General features: G+C 48.4%; 2 protein-coding genes across 6 annotated transcripts in view; one reads left to right on the forward strand and one right to left on the reverse strand.

Annotated features, from left to right (window-relative positions):
• fuz (fuzzy planar cell polarity protein) overlaps nucleotides 1-3463 on the forward strand; it is a 40735-nt gene extending 37272 nt beyond the window's left edge. The window contains exon 11 of the mRNA XM_070861839.1: nucleotides 3345-3463. Coding sequence (XP_070717940.1) covers nucleotides 3345-3418 — 74 coding nt within the window. The 3' untranslated portion in view covers nucleotides 3419-3463. The remainder of the gene's footprint in view (nucleotides 1-3344) is intronic.
• ap2a1 (adaptor related protein complex 2 subunit alpha 1) overlaps nucleotides 1196-13499 on the reverse strand; it is a 75202-nt gene continuing 62898 nt past the window's right edge. For 3 of the 5 annotated variants that reach the window (XM_070861837.1, XM_070861836.1, XM_070861834.1), the window contains 4 exons: nucleotides 10949-11065; nucleotides 8925-8994; nucleotides 6532-6666; nucleotides 4116-5735 (listed from right to left, as the gene is read on the reverse strand). In XM_070861837.1, the coding sequence (XP_070717938.1) occupies nucleotides 5658-5735; nucleotides 6532-6666; nucleotides 8925-8994; nucleotides 10949-11065 (400 nt within the window). In that variant the 3' untranslated portion in view covers nucleotides 4116-5657. Of the gene's footprint in view, nucleotides 4067-4115; nucleotides 5736-6531; nucleotides 6667-8924; nucleotides 8995-10948; nucleotides 11066-13499 lie in introns of those variants that run through there. The other 2 variants (XM_070861835.1, XR_011587888.1) reach the window with 2 other exon arrangements.

Here is a 13499-nt window from a genome sequence, read left to right on the forward strand (position 1 = left end):
TGATGTTCTAACATCCTGCTGTAAGGAAGCAGAGCGTGAGATTGCTGGCATTTGGAGTTTAAAAAATAAAAATGTCCTTTCATCTCCAAAGACGTTACTTTAATTCCACTAGCCTTTCCACCAGCTTCAAAGAGCGGGGGTGGGGGGGGATAGATTGTTTAGTGATTCTGATGGTTACTGTTTGCTCAGTTCACAGAAGGAGGGGATGAAGGGAGATTGAGCCAAGCTACAGAAGGCAAGGCCAATTGCCAAAAAAACAGGGTGGGGGGGGGGGGGGAGGAATTCTACACAAGAGTATCACGGGATTATGGAGAAACGGCGGGTAAATGGAGCAGCCATGAACTAATGAAATGGCGGAGCGGGCTCGAGGGGCTGTACGGCCTCCTCTAAGTTCCCAAGTCTTTCCTTGAAGCAGTTGCATTCTGTTCGTTGCCCGTCTTGACTCGGCTCAGAAACGGTGTAATCCACAAGCTCCAAGGTTGCCCCCAACTTCCCATAACAACGGGAGTGGTCAGAGACGGCCATTTTAAGTTGGAAAAATGAACATAAGGAACAGGAGCAGGCCCCTCGAGAGCCTGCTCCGTCATTCAATAAGATGGCTGATCTTCTACCTCAACTCCACTTTCCCGCCCGATCCCCATAATCCCTCACGAGTCCATAAATCTATCGATCTCAGTCTCAAATATACTCAACGACCGAGCTTTCAGTCCCCTGGGGTAGGGAATTCCAAAGGCTCTTAGGCATACAACAGCATGTCAAGTTACGAGGAAGCTACCGAACAGGTGACTCAAAATCAAGGGAGCTCCAGCACCAGACCTCACTACAGATCTCTCTCCACCCCCCCTCAACTCACCAGCGGCAGAAACAAATACTGTACTTCCCGCTGAAATGGTTGAGCTTGAAAGTTTTCGCAATGAGGACTGCTCCCAGCAAAGTATTTTTTTACCCTGTGCAACATAGAAAATAGGTGCAGGAGTAGGCCATTTGGCCCTTCTAGCCTGCACCGCCATTCAATGAGTTCATGACTGAACATGCAACTTCAGTACCCCATTCCTGCTTTCTCGCCATACCCCTTGATCCCCCGAGTAGTAAGGACTTCATCTAACTCCTTTTTGAATATATTTAGTGAATTGGCCTCAACAACTTTCTGTGGTAGAGAATTCCACAGGTTCACCACTCTCTGGGTGAAGAAGTTTCTCCTCATCTCGGTCCTAAATGGCTTACCCCTTATCCTTAGACTGTGTCCCCTGGTTCTGGACTTCCCCAACATTGGCAACATTCTTCCTGCATCTAACCTGTCTAAACCCGTCAGAATTTTAAACGTTTCTATGAGGTCCCCTCTCATTCTTCTGAACTCCAGTGAACACAAGCCCAGTCCCGCCATCCCGGGAATCAGTCTGGTGAACCTTCGCTGCACTCCCTCAATAGCAAGAATGTCCTTCCTCAGGTTAGGAGACCAAAACTGTACACAATACTCCAGGTGTGGCCTCACCAAGGCCCTGTACAACTGTAGCAACACCTCCCTGCCCCTATACTCAAATCCCCTCGCTATGAAGGCCAACATGCCATTTGCTTTCTTAACCGCCTGCTGTACCTGCATGCCAACCTTCAATGACTGATGTACTATGACACCCAGGTCTCGTTGCACCTCCCCTTTTCCTAATCTGTCACCATTCAGATAATAGTCTGTCTCTGTTTTTACCACCAAAGTGGATAACCACACATTTATCCACATTATACTTCATCTGCCATGCATTTGCCCACTCACCTAACCTATCCAAGTCGCTCTGCAGCCTCATAGCATCCTCCTCGCAGCTCACACTGCCACCCAACTTAGTGTCATCCGCAAATTTGGAGATACTACATTTAATCCCCTCGTCTAAATCATTAATATACAGTGTAAACAGCTGGGGCCCCAGCACAGAACCTTGCGGTACCCCACTAGTCACTGTCTGCCATTCTGAAAAGTACCCATTTACTCCTACTCTTTGCTTCCTGTCTGACAACCAGTTCTCAATCCATGTCAGCACACTACCCCCAATCCCATGTGCTTTAACTTTGCACATTAATCTCTTGTGTGGGACCTTGTCGAAAGCCTTCTGAAAGTCCAAATATACCATATCAACTGGTTCTCCCTTGTCCACTCTACTGGAAACATCCTCAAAAAATTCTGGAAGATTTGTCAAGCATGATTTCCCCTTCACAAATCCATGCTGACTTGGACCTATCATGTCACCTCTTTCCAAATGCACTATGACATCCTTAATAATTGATTCCATCATTTTACCCACTACCGATGTCAGGCTGACCGGTCTATAATTCCCTGTTATCTCTCTGCCTCCTTTTTTAAAAAGTGGGGTTACATTGGCTACCCTCCACTCGATAGGAACTGATCCAGAGTCAATGGAATGTTAGCCAACGGGGTACCTTCCTCCAGAGTTTGGGGAAATGTCGGAAAGCAGATGATGATGAACAGTTTTGGTCACTCCATTACATGAAAGATGTGATTGCACTGGAAAGGGTGCAGAGGAGATTTACAAGAATGTTGCCTGGACTGGAGAATTTTGGCTATGAGGAAAGATCGGAGAGGCTGGGTCTGTTTTCTTTGGAAGAGGAGGTTGAGGTGTATAAAATTATGACGGGCCTGGATAGAGTGGATAGGCAGAGGGATCAACAACCAGGGGGCATAGAGTTAAAGTAATTGGGGGAAGGTTTAGAGGAGATATATAGGGAAATTCCTTCACCCAGAGGGTGGTAGGGGTTCGGAACTCACTGCTTGAAAGGGTGGTAGAGGCAGAAACCCTCACCACATTTAAAAAGTACTTGGATGTGGACCTGAAGTGCTGTAACCTACAGGGCTACGGATCTAGAGCTGGAAAGTGGGATTAGGTTGGGTAGCTCTTGGTTGGCCAGCGTGCACATGCTTGAATTTCTATGACTAACAGGGGGAGGTCAGCTTTCATGGAAAATAGGTGCAGGAGTAGGCCATTCGGCCCTTCGAGCCTGCACCGCCATTCAATATGATCATGGCTGATCACTCACCTCAGTAGCCCTTTCCCGCTTTCTCTCCATACCCCTTGATCCCTCAGATCTTTGTCCCTCGTCCGCTGTACCCGCAATGGAAAACCCACTAACTCGCACAAATGGGGTTTCTGACAAAAGGCACAGTGACACAGAGGGGGAAAATTCATGATCCCTTGCCTGTTTTCAATCGTGCAAATCAAAGAATGGACAGAGCACGTTAGGGGAATAGTCGGATCTGCCTGCTGTAATGCGGTGCGTGTTGTACAGTAAAGACAAGCCGGGAACTTTATTCACATCCTTTGTATTTTTTTTTTTTCCAGGTTACATTTTGACTCGAGCATTTTGCTTTGAGGTCACAGCAACTCCATTAGTCATTGGTCCAACGCCTGGTTGAGCGCGAAAATTCAACATGGCTCCCCCCCCCCCCGCCACCCAACCCCGTTAGTTTACTGCCACTCTTGATGTTAAAAATCAGCCTTTAAATCTGGTTAAGCTTTCTCCACTTTATACAGCACTGCAAAGAAGCCCCATTTGCCAGGTTATCCAGTCGCTTGGGTTAGTTCTATGTACAGGCATTAGGCAGATGGGGATTCTCGCACATAAACAAGGCTAGGTTACAGCTAATCTGGGGGGGGGGGGGGGGGGGGAACACAGCACAAGTTTGCTCACCATTTACAAGACAACTCCCAGTGCAGTAGCAGGGTGAAATAAATGGGAGGAGGTGGGATTAACAAACAAGCCAACCCTGCAAGATACAAGACAGGTCTACAAGTGAAGGACATTTTCAGCAAAGCAGGAGGGGGAATTAAGAGAAATCTAAACTTCTGAATGCAGGAGGGACAGTTTGAGCCTCATTCTCTCTCCCCACCCTCCAGCCCCCCCTCCCCGCCCAAGTTCTCTTGGTTTACGGTGCTAAATCAGGTTCAGTGTATCTGCAGAAGTGTAAATCCACGAAGAGCTGGGTCTGCACAGGATGGGGGAAGCTGGTTTTGAGAAGCGTAGACGCCTAGGGAGCTGGCTTGTGGGCAGCGACCTAAAAAGACTCCGATCCGGGAAAGAGAAAAAAAAGTGTCGCTGGCGTGAAAAGCAGATTCAGAGGAAGGAACAATTTAATCCATCGTCACGTTTGGTTATCGCTCAGCATCACATACCGTGCAGCCCGCTCAGGAGGGAATACTACAGTCTGTTGATGGGGGTTCGAAGGGGGATGAGGGAGCTGCACGGAGCAGACTTTATTTTCAACAAAACTAAGGGAAGACATGTAGGCCCAAAGAGAGGATCGGAAGGGAAGTGTTCCAGTCTTTTTGCAATCAGAAAACGTTAAGCAAAGGTTAAATTAAAAAAAAAAATTCGCCCACCCGCTTAACTTTCAGTGGTGACATTTAAACAGCTAATTTAACATCCGTGACCAGAGAGTAAATTGGTTGTACAGGTAATTTCTATCCAGCCCTAAATAAGAGTTATATACAGATACATTTTACAATTACTTCATACGTTTCTTTTTAATATAAGGAATGACTATATCAATTAACAGCGAGGTGGGGGTCTTCAAAGTCATTTGGTATTCAGGTATCGCCTCATTTTGTGGTCTGCAAAGGCAGTGGGAACCAAAAAGGGGCGAGTCAACAGGCGGCTACTGGGGGAATTCTGCTCACTATCGTCCCCACCCCATCACCCGCTCTCAGAAGGCAGTTCCTTCTCACTAGAGGACAGTTCTTCAGGCAACAGGCATCCTCACCCACCCTGCCCAAATGGCCATTCTCCAGTCTGGTCAGCGAGTGCCGGCGGGCTATTGAACTGCGGGGTGCATCACAACCGAGTCTGAACCCGCCTTCAGGGGCATCTGCACAGCCACGCTCTCCGGCAAAGTGACCAGGAAGGTGCAGCAATGGCCGACTGTCCTCTTCCCCCTCAACTCGGGGCTGCTGAAGGGAACGGCAGCATCCCGGCAGAGGGCCCGCAGATCAACCCTTCCCGTCCGTGTACTCGTCTCAGCTCCATGCGGGAGTGGCGCGAGTACCAACTGGGTCTTGGGGGGGGGGGGGGGGGGTAGGTGTGTGGAAGGAACCGTTCTGCTCACTGATGTCCTGAAAACGCAGGCAGCGAGAGCGGCGACCGTCAAATCTGACATCAGCGGCTGCCGAGAGCATTGCAAACAATAAGCACCGTTTGTCAACGCGGTCTACAGAGTTATGTCGAGAGTTGTGTGGACTTCACCGCAAGAGTGAAATTGTGCCCAGTCGGCATACTCTATCTCGAGGCCATTTGTAGTCACCTCTTCTCCAGAATGGCAGCCATTTGCAGTGTCCAGTCACCTCCTCTCCAGAACGGCAGCCATTTGCAGTGACCTGCTCTCTTTCCTTTCCCCCCTCCCCCATGTTTGATGCCCCGCGTACCAAACAATATTCTAAGACCCCCCTCAAAAGCAACAAAAACCTCCACGGAACAATTACGTAAACATATACTGTACTTAAATGGACGTCACATGATACTTTAAGATTTCACTGGACGTGGCGCATATAGACCTCCACACATTTGTGCGCACACACACACACACACACACACACACACACACGCTCAGACTCAAACAAACACGCAGTATAGTGTAAGAGATCAATTACATGTAGGAGGCTTCAGAACTGCTGAGACAGTAATTCGCATAGTCGCTTCGACACGGTCTCCTTGCTTGTGCGTAGTGTGAGGCGATACATCTGAGGGAGGGGGAAGAGAGAGAGAGAGAGAGAGAGACACACACATTAGCTTACAGAGCACATCACTGCCAACGGGCACCTCCCGACCAGAGAAGAACAGGACAAGCGGAGCTAGTTCGCCCTCATCAAACCCGCTGAAGCAACTTGCGCTGGACGGGGCATCAGCCGAGGAGGAGGAAACCGCGCCCCCCCCCCCACCCCGAGCCAACGTTCTCGCTAAGCTGCACAGACGCGCAGCTGTCTGGAGGTCCCGTGCAACCCAGGACTGGCTCTCCAACTGGACGATTTTGTGCATGCGGGGAATTTTTGAATGGGACGCCCAACCCATTAAATGGACCACGCAAAATGAAGGGGAAATATTGCCTCCAGCCCATTGAAATGCACAGTTTACAGTACCCGACGGACACTCCCTCCCTCTACCCCCGCCCAAATCCCATCCAATTCCTACCCAACATTCATGATCAGGAGCCTTCCAAGCTGCGGGTGGCGGCAGTCACTATGCTGATGGCAACGAGGCCAAACCGCGACCTTGCGACGATCACCCCCATGGGAGATCAGCCACCTGCCAGTGCACACACCGCAGATTGAAGCTACAAGTCAGCTGTTCTCTACCAGCTCAGTGCCACGCTGGCCATTCAGGCTACCCGCTGGCCGTTCAGGCTACCCGCTGACCCATCGGGCAAGGGGGTAAATGGCTCACTGCTCTCGAGTGACACTCGGCAACCCGACCCGCTGAGACCGACGCACCCGCCGCTACGCGACACGAGATAATCGGGGAGCTGAAACAGTCACCAACCTGTGCCTGACCGTTGGGTTCCAGCCGCAACAAACAGCCGACCTGGATGGACTTTGTGTGGATGACTCCCGCACCGACAAAGTTGTCAGGATTGGGGTCGACGTTCTCCAGCAGTGCAGACCCGAATCCTATCAACTGTGGGAAAGAAAGGGGGGAAAAAAAAATAAAACTGACGGGAAGTGTACCAGCAGAATTCCAGCCCCCACCAACCAACCCCCCCCCCCCCCCCCCCGGCAGCAGTATCGTTCCGCACGGAGAGTGAAAGTCTGCTTCACCACCGGTCCCGCTCGGTGAGCTACTGTTCCTTCGCAATGCCTCACCAACGTCCCTCCTGCCCGCTGTGCTTCCACTCACTTGGCATTTTTCGATGTCCGAGGTCAAGTTCCCTCGGCGAGTGGCTGCCCTCTGGCATCTCACCCAAGCGAGTGTCCTTCACGCGTTGCGCTACAGAGCGAGAGCTGTTGGGGCTATTCGACACAAACAAAGTGGAGCTGGAAAATGGTGGTGCCGTTTTGGGCCAGGGACGAGAGCGCGACTGGCACTATGCGGTTTTAAGAACACAAGGATTAGGAGTAGACCATACTGCCCCTTGAGCCTGCTCCGTCATTTAATAAGATCATGGCTGATTGTCGACCTCAACTCCAGTTTCCCGCCCGATCCCCATATCCCTTTATTCACCTAGAGTACAAAAATCTATCGATCCCAGCCTCCGTCAATCAACATTACAAAAAAAAAAAGAGATTATCTGGGCATTATCACATTGCTGTGTGTGGGAGCTTGCTGTGCGCAATAGGCTGCCACGTTCCCTAAATTACAACAGTGACTACACTCCAAAAAAGTACTTCATTGGTTGTAAAGAGCTTTGAGACATCCGGTGGTCATGAATGGCGCTATATAAATCCATGTCTTTCTTTCTTTGAATATACTCAACGACTCAGCATCCACAGCCCTCTGGGGCAGAGAATTCAAAAGACTCACAACCCTCCCGGGTGAAGAAGTTCCTCCTCATCTCCATCTTAAGTGGGGACCCCTGGTTCGAGACACTCCAGCCAGAGAAAACAATCTCCCAGTATCTATCCTGTCAATCTCCCTCAGAACCTTACACGTGTTTGAAGTTTTACCGCCTCCCGCGTATAGTGGCCAAATCGCGGGTTAACACTAGCGTGCTCGCCGAAACGCTAAGGATCACACAACCCGAGCCACACGGAGAGACCAAGGGAACACTTTACCCTGCAGAAAAAAAAAATGTATCGAGGTTCTCCGGGATTTTAAGGGGTGCAGAGTTCTAACAAACCACTGGACAAAGCCACAAGACACAGACCTGGTCACAATAGGACAAAGTCAATAACAGCAACTTGTATTTGTATAGCACCTTTAACGAAATAAAATATCCCAAGGCGCTTCACAGGAGTATTGGAAGACACAACCGCATAAGGAGAAATTAGCGCAGGTGACCAAAGAGGTCGGTTTTAAGAAGCATCTTGAAGGAGGAAAGAGAAGTAGAGAGGTTTAGGGAGGGAGTTCCAGAGTGATTATAATCAGGGATGCTCAAGAGGGCAGAATTTGAGGAATGCAGACATCTCGGAGGGTTGTGGGCCTGGAGGAGATTACAGAGATAGGGAGGGGCGAGGGATTTGAAAATAAAGATGAGAATTTTGAAATCGAGGCGTTGCTTAACCGGGAGCTAATGTAGGTCAGTGAGCACAGGGGGTGATGGGTGAGCGGGACTTGGAGCGAGTTAGGACACAGGGCAGTGAGCACAGGGGGTGATGGGTGAGCGGGACTCGGTGCGAGTTAGGACACATGGCAGTGAGCACAGGGGGTGATGGGTGAGCGGGACTTGGTGCGAGTTAGGACACGGGGCAGTGAGCACAGGGGGTGATGGGTGAGCGGGACTTGGTGCGAGTTAGGACACGGGGCAGTGAGCACAGGGGGTGATGGGTGAGTGGGACTTGGTGCGAGTTAGGACACGGGGCAGTCGAGTTTTGGATCAACTCTAGTTTACGTTGGGTAGAATGTAGGAGGCCAGCCAGGAGTCCATTGGAATAGTCAAGTCTAGAGGTAACAAAGGCATTTAGATGGTTTTGATTTAAAATAAGTCACACAAAAGGGAGGCAGACAGGGACCAAAAATTCAAGGCTGGCGGCACCATTTTTTTTAAGCAAAAGAATCGATTGAGGGATGTAAAGGTTTAGTCTTGGGCTACGCTTTTGAACATTGGGACTAACGTTAACCCAGCTGAGACTAGTTAAGTGAGCACAGAACGGAGAATCGAAGCTATGACTGTACGGTTCGCTCCCATTGCCCATGGTGCACTTAACCACTGAGCTATCGGACAAGAGGAATTTTAGTCCTTAAAGGGTTAATGGATGGGGAGGAAAGGAGGAGCTTACCTTGGCCTTGGTGACCTCTGTGTCCATGGGGTGATTAGCTTTAAAGATCTTCTGTGCTTCTTGCTGGGGACTGGAGACAGAGAGAGAACAAGAGGAAAAGGTGCCGTAAATAACACAGGCAGTAACATTGAAAACTTATTCAGACCCCCAGAGTAGTTCTGCTGTAGTTACGATGCCAGATAGTTGTACCATCTGAAAATGTTCTCCCCACAATTAATAGGCTATCACTCCAGTGCAGTACTGAGGGAGTTCTGCACTGTCGCAGGTGTCGTCTTTTGGTTAAGATGTTAAACCGAGGCCTCTCAGGTCCATGAAAAGATCCCACGGCAGTATTTCGAAGAAGAGCAAGGGGGAGTTCTTCCCGATATCCTGGGACCAGTATTTATCCCTCAATCAACGTAACAAAACAGATTATCTGGGTCATTATCACATTGCTGTGTGGGAGCTTGCTGTGCGCCAATTGGCTGCCGCGTTTCCCACATTACAACAGTGACTACACTCCAAAAGTACTTCATTGGCTGTAAAGTGTTTGGGACCTCCTGTGGTCGCGAAAGGCGCTATAGAAATGCCTTCCATTCTCTGTTCCTGTTCCACGTACCCGTGTGCCGTAGGGGAAATTACACAGCGCACTTTACAGACTACGAGGGGACAGTGGCACAGTGGTTATGTTACTGGACCAGTAACCCAGAGGCTTGGACTAATGATCAGGAGACTCAAGTTCAAATCCCACCACGGCAGCTGGGGAGGGGTCGGTGGTGGCCCGAGGCGGGGGTCCAGATTCCGAAACATTTTCCGGATTCCGGAACAGTACGGATTCTGGAACTCCGAATTCTCGCCGCTGTACCTGCATTATCCACCTTGCTAAAGCAGCGCACACCTGTTGATAGCTGCCTCGGGAATGTGACCCTGTTTAACAACAGCTCGGTTTTAAATAAATATTTTGTTTATTTTTCTGTTATGGCTCCATTTTCTAAATGAAGCAATAAATATTTCCAAGTGCTTTAATGCAGTATTATTTGTAACGTTTTATATATTTGGTTGCAGCTGTTCTGCTAACTGGCGAGAGCTCAGGAGCCAGAGGATTATATTTAATCCGTTTTAATTAACTTAATCTTACTTTTTTTTTATATTAATGACCTGAACTCGGATATAGGGCACAATTTCAAAGTTTGCAGCACACGGGCACAATAGAAACATAGAAATTAGGTGCAGGAGTAGGCCATTCGAGCCTGCACCACCATTCAATAAGATCATGGCTGATCATTCACCTCAGTACCCCTTTCCTGCTTTCTCTCCATTCCCCTTGATCCCTTTAGCCGTAAGGGCCATATCTAACTCCCTTTTGAATATATCTAACGAACTGGCCTCAACAACTCTGTGGTAGAGAATTCCACAGGTTCACAATTCTCTGAGTGAAGAAGTTTCTCCTCATCTCGTCCTAAATGGCTTACCCCTTATCCTTAGACCGTGACCCCTGGTTCTGGACTTCCCCAACATCAGGAGCATTCTTCCTGCATCTAACCTGTCCAATCCAGTCAGAATTTTATATGTTTCTATCAGATCCCCTCTCATTCTTCTAAACTCCAGTGGATACAAGCCCAGTTGACCAGTCTTTCTTCATATGTCAGTCCTGCCATCCCAGGAATCAGTCTGGTGAACCTTCGCTGCACTCCCTCAATAGCAAGAATGTCCTTCCTCAGATTAGGAGACCAGAACTGAACACAATATTCCAGGTGAGGCCTCACCAAGGCCCTGTACAACTGCAGTAAGACCTCCCTGCTCCTGTACTCAAATCCCCTAGCTATGAAGGCCAACAAGCCATTTGCCTTCTTCACCGCCTGCTGTACCTGCATGCCGAAAAAATGGCCTCCTTCTGTGCGGTACGATTCTATGACATTATGCTCTGCTCCACCATCCGCCATTTCACCCTCCACTGCCCACATTCGCTGGATTCTCCGCAGCCCACTGCCCCCTCCACCTCCACCTCCACTCTCCAGCCCTCAGGCTCTCTGTTCTCTCCTTACCTGCTCAGCTGCTTCCAGCGCTGGAAGAAGTCTTCGGACGCCATCTCTGTTGGCTGGAAAAACTTGTTGATGGTTATGGGTAGTTTTAGGGTGATATTCTGCAGGGTTCCACCATATCTACCAACAGAGGGAGAGAGATTTTAACAATGGCAATTTAAAAAAAAAAATGAAGTGGTAGACTTTAGGGAGGTGTGATTCATAATTAGTTTAAATATTCTCTTTCACCTCGGTTCAAAGTCCCAGAGGAATTTAAGGCTTCCCACTTTTTTTTTTCAATTAGTCTCCTCTTATCTTGGAGACATCAAATATCCACACTTTTCCCTGAAATATCAAAATATTAAACTCCAGCCCAGTTATAGGGGTTATTAACATCAGCAGAAACAAACCCCAACTGCCAGAATGAACACGATTCAGTCCGGGATGTGACCAACAGCAGCAATAAGAACAGACTCCAACCCCTGCAGTCACTTATGAACTCACTGGTGCCTCAGCAAGGTGAATGAGTGAATCCCTTCCCACACAGAGCAGGTGAACAGTTTCTCCCCAGTGTGAACTCGCTGGTGTGCTAGCAGGTTAACTGAGTTAGAGAATCTCTTCCCACATTCTGAGCAGGTGAATGGTCTCTCCCCAGTGTTAACTCGCTGGTGTATCAGCAGTTGGGATGACCGAGTGAAACCCTTCCCAGACTCAGAGCAGGTGAACAGCCTCTCCTTGGTGTGACTGCGCTTGTGTATTTCGAAGCTGAATGATCGGCTGAAGCCTTGTCCACACACAGAACACACGTACAGTTTTCCCCCCACTGTGAACGGTGCTTTCTGCTTCCATATTAAAATGCCGATGATATTCCCCATTAATCAAATGACTCCATCAGATCCCGACGCGATGCCCGGCCTTAGCCCCCAGTCTACAAATCCTCCACTTTTAACACTCTTCGTTTGTAAAAAAAAAAGTCTCACAATACTTTATCAAAGGCCTTTTGGATGTCCAGGTACAATGCATCATTTAATTTCGGATATGCCCAATTTAATTTGGGAAATAGTGATTTTTGTAGAATGCTTTTACAGAGTGTTAGGAGAGAATTTACAGACGGGAAACCCAAACCAAACATCAAACCAAACAAGGCGGATTGCAAAAGTTTCTATAGGTATGTAAAGAGAAAAAGGTTAGTAAAGACAAACGTAGGTCCCCTGCAGTCAGAATCAGGGGAAGTCATAACGGGAAACAAAGAAATGGCAGACCAATTGAACAAGTACTTTGGTTCAGTATTCACTAAGGAGGACACAAACAACCTTCCGGATATAAAAGGGGTCAGAGGGTCTAGTAAGGAGGAGGAACTGAGGGAAATCTTTATTAGTCGGGAAATTGTGTTGGGGAAATTGATGGAATTGAAGGCCGATAAATCCCCAGGGCCTGATGGACTGCATCCCAGAGTACTTAAGGAGGTGGCCTTGGAAATAGCAGATGCATTGACAGTCATTTTCCAACATTCCATTGACTCTGGATCAAGTTCCTATCGAGTGGAGGGTAGCCAATGTAACCCCACTTTTTAAAAAAGGAGGGAGAGAGAAAACAGGGAATTATAGACCGGTCAGCCTGACCTCAGTAGTGGGTAAAATGATGGAATCAATTATTAAGGATGTCATAGCAGCGCATTTGGAAAAAGGTGACATGATAGGTCCAAGTCAGCATGGATTTGTGAAGGGGAAATCATGCTTGACAAATCTTCTGGAATTTTTTGAGGATGTTTCCAGTAAAGTGGACAAAGGAGAACCAGTTGATGTGGTATATTTGGACTTTCAGAAGGCTTTCGACAAGGTCCCACACAAGAGATTAATGTGCAAAGTTAAAGCACATGGGATTGGGGGTAGTGTGCTGACGTGGATTGAGAACTGGTTGTCAGACAGGAAGCAAAGAGTAGGAGTAAATGGGTACTTTTCAGAATGGCAGACAGTAACTAGTGGGGTACCGCAAGGTTCTGTGCTGGGGCCCCAGCTGTTTACATTAATGTACAATGATTTAGACGAGGGGATTAAATGTAGTATCTCTAAATTTGCGGATGACACTAAGTTGGGTGGCAGTGTGAGCTGCGAGGAGGATGCTATGAGGCTGCAGAGTGACTTGGATAGGTTAGGTGAGTGGGCAAATGCATGGCAGATGAAGTATAATGTGGATAAATGTGAGGTTATCCACTTTGGTGGTAAAAACAGAGAGACAGACTATTATCTGAATGGTGACAGATTAGGAAAAGGGAAGGTGCAACGAGACCTGGGTGTCATGGTACATCAGTCATTGAAGGTTGGCATGTAGGTACAGCAGGCGGTTAAGAAAGCAAATGGCATGTTGGCCTTCATAGCGAGGAGATTTGAGTATAGGGGCAGGGAGGTGTTGCTACAGTTGTACAGGGCCTTGGTGAGGCCACACCTGGAGTATTGTGTACAATTTTGGTCTCCTAACTTGAGGAAGGACATTCTTGCTATTGAGGGAGTGCAGCGAAGATTCACCAGACTGATTCTCGGGATGGTGGGACTGACCTATCAAGAAAGACTGGATC

Source organism: Pristiophorus japonicus, chromosome 19 (assembly GCF_044704955.1).
Source record: "Pristiophorus japonicus isolate sPriJap1 chromosome 19, sPriJap1.hap1, whole genome shotgun sequence".
Taxonomy (NCBI): domain Eukaryota; kingdom Metazoa; phylum Chordata; class Chondrichthyes; family Pristiophoridae; genus Pristiophorus; species Pristiophorus japonicus.